This window comes from Juglans microcarpa x Juglans regia, chromosome 5S (genome assembly GCF_004785595.1).
Source record: "Juglans microcarpa x Juglans regia isolate MS1-56 chromosome 5S, Jm3101_v1.0, whole genome shotgun sequence".
Classification (NCBI taxonomy): Eukaryota; Viridiplantae; Streptophyta; class Magnoliopsida; order Fagales; family Juglandaceae; genus Juglans; species Juglans microcarpa x Juglans regia.
The window spans coordinates 9,083,237-9,093,247 of NC_054603.1; the positions used below are offsets into that span (position 1 = coordinate 9,083,237).

The 10,011-nt window shown below is 34.9% G+C and overlaps 1 protein-coding gene across 1 annotated transcript; it reads right to left on the minus strand.

Annotated features, from left to right (window-relative positions):
- Positions 1-900: 900 nt before the first annotated feature.
- LOC121267066 (F-box protein SKIP19-like) lies at positions 901-6,432 on the minus strand. The gene is made up of 2 exons (XM_041170944.1): positions 6,101-6,432; positions 901-1,543 (listed from the first exon to the last, which is right to left on the minus strand). Exons 1-2 carry the CDS (start codon positions 6,430-6,432, stop codon positions 925-927), a joined length of 951 nt encoding a protein of 316 aa, XP_041026878.1. The 3' UTR covers positions 901-924.
- Between the last annotated feature and the right edge of the window lie 3,579 nt (positions 6,433-10,011).

The window sequence follows — 10,011 nt, forward strand, 5'->3', positions numbered from 1 at the left end:
GGCACATTCGGAAGTTATACTAGCATTTTCCAATCATAAATGATGAGACAAGTGTGGGCAAAAAGCCTAATCGATACCATTTCTTGCCGTCGAAAACCACCTTCATGAGTCTCCGCCATGATAGCTGGCCTGTAATCAACGAAGAGGTCAACAATGGAGCATCCCCGTATCAAGTGAACAACGAAACCTAAGAAATAATATTGACCATGATGATTTGGATCCCTAAGATTAAGTTTTTGAATTTACACGTAGGACCTATAACATTTTTCAATTTTCTATAAATACATCTAAACTTATCTTAAGTGGACCATACAAAACTTACTCTACCATCTCCACTTACTATTATTCATAAAAAATTCAACCCAGCTCAATATTCAAACGAGAGCTAAAAATGAGAGTTGCAAGTTTGATTCCAACATAATCAAAGTCAAACCAGACTAGCTAGGCACAACTCGTCTACTAAGGGAATCCTAATATCAGCAGCTATGAATGAAACTTTTATGTCCAGGGAAGTGAAGATCAGATGAGTCCAGACTCCAAATTGGAGGTTCAATTTCTCGTTGAATTCAACTTCAGCTGATCAATAATCTGCATTGGCAAATTTTTGTTCAAACCTCGACGGTACTGAATGGTGCAGTAGAAAACCATGCTATCAAGCTTCAACCGTTTTGAGTTATTTCATATGTTTTTTCTTCCCCCTTAATTTAAAGTTTTAGCTTCTTAGTAAATAGAATCATATAATGTCTTTTTTTTTTTTTTTTCCTGTTTGAAATAGGTTTTTTTAAATACAAGGATACCATAAGTAGACTGCAAACCATAAAATCCTTGTACAACGTAATACTGAAACAAAACATTTCGAAATATTGGTGTCCTATAGTTAAGTGCAGCACAAAAGTCATTTTACTTACTCGCACCCACAAAAGGCTAATAGATGTAAAATTCTCGGAAGTCATCAAAATCACCATAGTCGGGGTCATCGCTGTCGGAGAATTCACAATACGGCCCATACTCATCAGAAAAGTAATCAATGTCCGAGAACCCAGAGGCGTAGTCGTCATCAAAAGATCCAGTATTATCAAGTTCAGCATTGAATTCATAGTCATTGGTGGAATCACAGGGAGATCGCAAATCTTTGATCCGCTCTGCACATCTTCTTCCCAAATTCCCAGTTAGAGTGACATTGAAACATTGCCGTAGGTCAAGCGACTCAAGGTGATGACAACTATCAAGTATTGCCTTCAAGCCATCATTAGTCAACTTATTTCCAAAAAGCTGGAGGTGGCGTAATTCAGTCATGTTCTCTGCAATAGCAATTGCCTCCTCATCACACTCTATGTGAGGTCTTCTGTAGCCCTGGCTATTGAATTTGAGTGACTTCAAGAGAGGACAACATTGGCCCACAGCTTCCAGAGATTCTTTTGACAACGAACCGTACGAAATCTCAAGGTCCTCCAACAATGGAAGTTTTGCAGCCACTTTACTCAATCCCTCGCCTGAAATGTTATAGCAACATACGAGTCGAAGACGTCTGACCTGACTTGAACTGTTAAAATGACATGGAGGCGATGACAAAATGAACCAGCAATTATAAGATGACACGAAAATAGAAGTATATGGAAGAATCCCGCATCTCCAAATTCATAGTTAGAATACAGTGATAAACCCCACTAAATAGACTGTGAACTGTATAAAAGAGCAAGAAGGATACCTTTTTTGCCATACCTCATAATTCTTCATGGAGGGCTGCAATGTGGATATATGCTGTCTAATTTATATTGCATGCAGAAGTGTTCGAAGAGAAAAAAAAAAAGAAAAAGAAAAAAGATACGAATGTGTAGTTTGGAACATTCTGCATGCATGGAGGGAAACTCCCTACATGCTTTGAAGCCATCAGTCCAAGTGCCAGTGACTGTTGAATTACTGAGGCACTATGCCACCATAGACAAGTCAACCGAACAGGGAGGGAAGGAGGGACAAAAAAAAAAAGGTATGCGGGGGCCCATAAGTTAACCTGCTGATTAGTCGAACACGAGTAGTCTGCTCCAAGTTTGCAACTCATCTATTAGAAAACACAAGCTAGAGCTCATACTGGTGCTCAACATATATTTATGGAACCATCAATGAATATAAAGCTTATATTATTTTTTATTTTATTTTTATTGGCATCGGGTGTCCAAGAATAAAGTCCCGACTAATCTTAGGGGTGCACAGGCTCAATTTAAGCTTAAATTATTTTAGAGATTTAAAAGAAATATTAGCATTTTTTTTTTATAAGTAGAAATATTAGCATTTTTTAATAGTCTAAAACCCAAATGTACAGATTCTTGACCAACAATGTTCCCAAAATAAAATAGAGATATTTTCCGAACGAAGTAGTGCTCGATCAGTTCAATTTGCAGTTCTCAATTCCAATTTACAATGAGGTAGGTTGAACAAGTCTGTTGAACCAAAGAGTGGAAGATTGTTTGGAGAACCAAAAACGCTAATATTGTCAATAGATAATTGAATCCATGGGGTTGCCAATGGCCCATGGCACCCATACTTGCCAAAAGTATGGGGCAATGTGGCCAAATTGGGTTTTATCCCCGAGCCAGGTTTGTATGCCAAAACAAAATTGCCTAAAGAAAAAAACAATAGATCACTCATCGTGTGCAAGATTTACAAAACTGACCACTCAATGCCTCCTTCCAACCCAACCATCCCATACCCCAGTGAGTGTATGGTGCGGTAGAAAAGAGTTTTACAGGGGAACTCTAAAATCATGGCACTAGAAATTTGATCAAAGATGGTACACTTAAATTGAAAGCTTGGGTCACATACAGTCACCAGAGAAAAATTATGTTTAGAGACTTTTTTTCTTATAAGTAATAAGAGAATTTTATTACCAAGTAAATAGGCATAGCCCAAGTACACAAGAAGTATACAAGAGCAAACACCTAAATACAAGCTAGAAACTAGAAAAGGCTTAAAGCAAATCATGAAGATTATCTCCATTCATACAAGAGCCTCAGCCCAAATGCACAAAGTACTTATCAAAGAGAAAAGCTCCCAAGTTCTCCCCTCGAGCGTTCTCTATCTTCAAAGCACTGCCCATTCTTTTCCAACCATAAGCATCACATCAAACACGAAGGGATCATCTTCCATATGACAACAATACAATGTCTCCCCTTAAAACATTGCTAGCATGCAAAAAGATGCACCACTTGCTTAGGCATCACCCAAGCAATACCATACCTGTTCGACCAAAAATCTCATCCCACAAAGTCTTAGCCACCTCACAATAAAGAAATAGATGGTCGACAGATTCACTTTCTTTTTTACACATGAAGCACCAATCTGCGACAAATAATCCACGCTTTCTCAAATCATCCGAGGTCAAAATTTTTCCAAGACACCAACCAACAAAAAAATGCCACCTTACTAGGCACCTTAGAGACTCGATTGGAAACACCATTATTTGACATGTCCACATGGTGTGACATCTTAGTATAGATCACTGGAATAGGATCATTCACATATCTGAAGGAGCTGTTAACTATGGCTCCCATAAAACCTTTCATTTTCTGAGTAAAACCATTAACTGTTGACTAAGGGCTCATTTGGTAATAGAAAGGAGACAGAATTTTCAATATTCTCAAAACTTCTCATAATTTTACATTCAAACAATTTTTTAACTTTGTATTATTTTTATTCAACATTTTCTCTCTCCTTTCCCAAAACTCAATAAAACATCTTAACTCAAATTATTTCACTACTATTCACAGAATTTTGAGATACTCCAAGTGTTAAACGAGCCCTAAAGCTATCATAGGACATAGATGTATGCAAGACAACAGCAATTCAACCAATTTTCCTGAGTTGCGACTTTCATCAAAGAACACTTCAAACAATTTGAAGAGGTAATTTCCTACCATTCAGGAACTGGGCTTCGGTTGCTTTTGTTAGAATCTTTGCATTAGTAGATGTAACACCCCAGTCCCACATTGATAGACAAAACAACTCACATAGAGTGGGTAAGTTAGAAGATAATCGTGGGTGCTAAGTCCATGCTGGCAACTTACTAGATAAAAATGGTCTTAATACGTGATAGAAGCTTGTGATTTGTTTTTTTAAGTTTACAGCGCATATGTGATTAGCACTTTACCTAGGCTGTTTCATATGATATCAGGCCAACTAATGAGGCCAGCCATGTGATACTAGAGTCATGTATGTCCTGAACCTAACAAGGACGCTAGAATTTAAGGGGGTGAGTTTGTAACATCCAAGTCTACATCGAGAAAAGAATAACACAAAACCTTTTTAAAAAATTAACTTTATGGGAACCCAAAGTTACTTATTTATTTTTATAAGAGGGAACCCTAAAGTTATAGGCCATGAGGAAACAAATCCGTCTTGATATGATGGAACAACCTATTTGTTCAAGGATTCCTAAATGGGAAAGACCTATAAAACAGGGAAGCTATGCTTACAGAAAATTCCCAATCACATAGAGTGGGAAAGTTATAAAGGTAGTCATAGGTGCTACTTACTCGGTGAAACTGGGTGTATGTCTTGATTCTAAGGAAGCTTCAAGTTGACTAGTCCTTTTGGGGTCCCAACACAGATGGGTCATTTCAATAGAACTCAGATATTCATACGGTAGCCTTTGATGATCATCAAATCCACTATACAGATCACTGGAATATGATCATTCACCAAAGCTTGCATGCAAGTATTTGTTAACTATAACTCCCATAAAACCATTTTTTGGGTAAGGCTGTTACCATCAACTAACGCTGTGACAGGGCACTAAAGTATAACTCTGCTATTGGCCAGCAGCAAGGTTCACATATATACTTTAACCGTCACAAAAATATAGCACAACAATCCAAAACTGATTGAACAGAGTGATTTTGATGTTTCTCTATAAAAAAAAGTAGGAATAGACAGCAAAAAAGACGTTTCAATGGGAATTGTTTTTTATACTGCACAACAAGAATGTGTTGACCTATTCAATTGGATATGAGTAGTCATTCTGTGAGGTAGCATTGTTTTTCACGCTGAAGAGTGAGTTAAAAAATGACTTTCTAATAGACTAAAGAGTGAGTTCAATCTTGTCTCGGTGAGATATACAATGGAGGTGGCTGCTGTCTCTCACAATTATCCAATGCGTCTTAAGATTGAAATTGAATGTAAAGGTGGTTGCTGATCTATGGACATAATTCCCACATTAGTCTAGTGTTGATTGTAACGGGATATTTTGTTGGGGGTTCCCACCTCCACTTTTTGTATCTTCATTTTAAGTTTAATGAAAACTTATTCACAACAGGAAAAAAAAAATCCATAACATTCGAGTAATTGGTAGTATCATTACTGCAGTACCATTTACATGCCGAAGCCTCAACCCTCCCCACCCTCAAGCACAATATTACTTCCCAAACAAGTTAGGAGTGGATGAGGTAAGGTCAAACTAAAATTGTGGCTAAAGTCAAAACCATGCCAAGCTTGATATCCCTACATTTGACAGAACCAAGCCCAAACAATGGGGAAGAAAATTCAAAATCCTGAAAACCAACAACTTATGATTATCAAGCTAAAACAAAGATGAAACCAGCAATAAAACTCAACAACCCAAACATTTAAATACTTAAATGTCAAAATATTTCCATCAAGGAAACTGACTAACATCATACGCTAGACAAAGCATAGTTTAAACTCACACAATACGCTGGACAAAGCACAGTTTAAACTCACATAGACCAATTTAACCAACATACTGGAAGTGTAAACCTTTTAAGTCAATAAAAAGAATACACAGAGATGAGAAAAATTTAGACTACTTCAAGAATCTTCCCAGCCACAACGCACAAAGAGATGGACAAAATTTTAACAACTAGAATACTCTCCCAGTCTTCCCAATCACGTTGGACTATAAAAGCCCAATAATATCACAGCACAGCAAAGTTCCACCCAAAAATAAATTAAAAATGAAAAAGAAAAAACAAAAACAAAAACAAAAGAAAGCATATATGTATATGAGTACCAAAAACTTTGTTAGTAGCGTAATTAAAAAAAATCCGAAAAAAATAGACAGAAATAAATGGAAAACAAAATAAATTACCTCTCGGCAATGTAGTGGAGAAGCTCGTCCGTGCCAAAGTACTCGACGTTGATATCGACCAACTGGCCGCAGCTACGATCGACGGCGTGACGGCACATCGTCACGAGGTCGTAGGGCATATCCCAGAGGTCGCCGAGGTTGTGCATGTCGATTTTACGCCACATGGACGGGTCCTTACAGAGGTTGCGCCAGAGCAAGCAAACCTTCTGCGCGCTAGTCAGGATCTCGATGGCGCCAAGCCGCAGGAGAATCGACGCCGTCACGTCCGGGGGAAGCTCCAGCCAATTCCGGAACTGGCATTGGGGGTGAGGAGGGAGAGGGGGAGGGTCCATCGCGAGGTTTATCTGGGAATGTCGGTGGGAATATCGGGATAAAAAATCAAGAAATGGAAAAGGATCAGTCACATAACGGAGACGAAAATGGTGCGACTTTTGAGGTTCTGGGCCGTTTCTGCTCGAAAAGAAACTCACAAAACGGAGACGAAAATGGTCGTTCAGAGCGATTAGGCAATTAACCCCTCCATGCAGTGCTTCGCACTTCTTCCCCTCTTAAATTTAGTAATTTTCAATCTGTCCCAGTTTTTAGATAATATTTTCTATCAAACAACGTGATTAAAAATAATAAAATTAACTATTAAAAGTAATATTAATCTGAAACTATTTAGATAAGGAGATAAGATGTATTTTTTATGAAAATTAAAAATTAAATAAAATATTATTATAATATTATTTTTTAATATTATTATTATTTTAAAATTTAAAAAAGTTAAATTGTTTATTATATTTTGTGTAAAAATTTAAAAAAATTGTAATAATAAGATGAGTTGAGAGTGTTTCTCAATCCAAACCACTCCTAACTGCAATCTAAGCATAATTTTTTTACACCTAAATATTATATAATTATTAAGAAATAAGAAAAACCTATTTTTATTTTAATTTATTAACTTATCAAATAATATTTATTAATGTCGAAGACTGTCACGTTAGCAATCCATTAGCAGTGTAAAAAATATTGAAAAATCGGTTGAACCGGATTGGACCTGACCTTCAGTCCGGTTTGTAACCTGTTTGGTGCAGTATCGATTTTTAAAATTTGAAAACGGTTTAAATCAAACCGAATCAGTATATATATTTTTAATTTTTTATATTATATTATATATATTATATGCTAAAGTGCTAATTAATATAATATGAAATTCTAATCTTATTATTCAAGTTTATTAATCTTTTAACATAAAATTGAAATAACATTTTATGTAAGTTAGGCACTACTTATACTAGTATAATTATACACTAATTATACTATTTTAATTTTATTATTCAAGTTTATTAATCTCACTAATAAGTTAGACACTACTTATACTATACTAAAATAATTGAACATTAATAAATTAGAAATTTTTAATAATAAATACTAAATTCTAACAATTAAGTTTAATATTGAAAAAGTTATAATACTAAACTTAGGGGTGGGCAACGGGGACCCACCCCCGCTACCTCGCCCCTCATGAAGGACCTCTAGTGGGGGCGGGTTGACTCTAGCGAGGCCTCGCCCCGAACCCCACTCCGCACCGTCCCATATTTATAATAAAAAATATCATTTTTTATATTTATATAAATATATTGTATATAGATATATATATATATATATATATAATTTGTTAAAATTCTTGAATTCAAATTAATGGATTGCCTTAGCCTTTTAGGCCAACCTTTATATAGGAGGTCAAGACAATACAATAGTCATACTTAAGCAATGTAAGACTTATTGTTAAGTCTCACATTGCTTAAGAAAGAATATTGTATTATCTTGGCTTAAGAGTCCAAGAAAATTCAAAATATAACTTTAATGAGTTTAGATTTTTTTTGAATAAAATTTATAATTATATTATATTATAATTTGGGTTTAAAAAAATTATAGACCCAATGAATCACTGGGTTGAGCGGGGGTGGGGCGAGGGGCCCCGCCCCCATCTCCTCGGGGCAGGGTTAAAAACCTCCCCCCCCCGCGCGCGCGCGCCCTAGCATGGTGCTGGGCGGGGAGGGGGTGGCCTTGTCCTGCACCATGCGGGTAGCTCCCCTAACTAAACTTATATAGTGTCACATGTATAAAGCGCAAACCGGAAAACAAGACTGGACCGGACAGAAATTGAAAAAATCGAAAATTCAAGTTTTAGTGATGAATCGGTCCGTATTGATTTTTAAATTTTCAAAATCGGTACATATTGATTCGTTTCTAAAATTCTTGCAAAACTAGACCGGTTACACCTACTATTCATTAAGTCAAATATTCAAGTGTCAAATAAATTAAAATAGTGATAAGGATATATATGTGTGTGTATATATCTATATATATATATTATACAACTTATTGTATATGAGTTTATAAAATCCCTCAATATTTGAGTATAAATGGTAGTGAATGGCTCAAAAAAAAAAAAAAAAAAAAAAAAAAGTAGTGAATGGAGAGTTGTAGTCCTTGTGTTGCGGTCCATCCAGTAGTTTGACCAATATTCGCAGCCCTTATTTCACATTACTCGAAAACAAAAAATTCTTTACATTTAAACTCATTTATTTTCGTAAATAAAATAAGATGAGTTAAGATAAAAATTAAAAGTTAAATAAAATATTAATAGAATATATATTTTTTAATATTATATTTACTTTTATATTTGAAAAAGTTGAATTATTTATTTTATTTTATATAAGAATTTGAAAAAATTGTAATGATTAAATGATATTAGAATAGATGAGTTGAGAAAAATAGTGAAAATGAATGAAGTAATAATTTGTAAAGAATGTTGTAACACCTTGTACTGGAGGTCCAAGGAGTTAGTTCATGTTACCTAAATCATCTCCTAACAATACAATATATATATTCCGAAGGTTTTACAAATATAAACTCACTAAATGATCAAAATCATCTAAAGATATTGAAGGTGATTGGGTGAGTTATCAACAACTCAATAAGCAGTAAACATATACTAGTATATATATATGAGCCAATATAGAATTCAAAACAAAACAGATTATCAAATTATCAGAGCTAACTTCAGAAAACATTTATTTACAGGAATATAACATATACAAAATCGTTTGTCATAAATATAGTTGAACAAAATCATAAAAGAACATATTCCATGTTTAACTTCTGTAGTAGGATTGTGCAAACCTCGGCGGCCAACCGAGTAGAAATAGAATACGAATACTCTCCTTATTATTCTCGGAGTTCCGAATGTATACATAGGAAAAACCATGTAGAAAATCACTTTATTTTCAAAGTGGATGCACCAGAAACAGAGATGTTGGTACTAACCCAAATAGAGGCCATAGTTTTACATTGTGGTAAGGTCATAATGGAATAGAACATAATTTCATGCTAGAGGTCTTCAGATGCAACATAATATTATAATGGAGTACTGAACAGATACATATCATATTCACATAGACATGCACAAGTTTTTTAAATTTCATATTCGCTCTTTTTATATAATTGAGAAGAGAATACCAAGAATTTTCTCATGTCTAAACCAGTTATGACAAAAAAATACTTTTATTTTCTTATACAAATATTAGGAGTAATGTAGATAAAATGACCGAGATTGTTTTCAAGTTATTCATAACAAAATATGCATGTTTTTCATAAAATCAACCTATGTTTGTTCTTTTTATGCAAAATTTAGTATATGAGCACTACTTACCTGACTCTTGTAGTGTATTTTCTACATTTTGGGATTGTAATCTAGTCGTGTCACAATAATCTAAATCAGAAAAATATTTTCCCAAATGTTAATAACTCACACCAGCACATAAACCCAACAAACAACAATTCCACCATCCTAATGATAGAGTTGTATGAGACCGTAACCAGTCCACAAACAACCCACAAACCAACCTATCAAACAATCAACC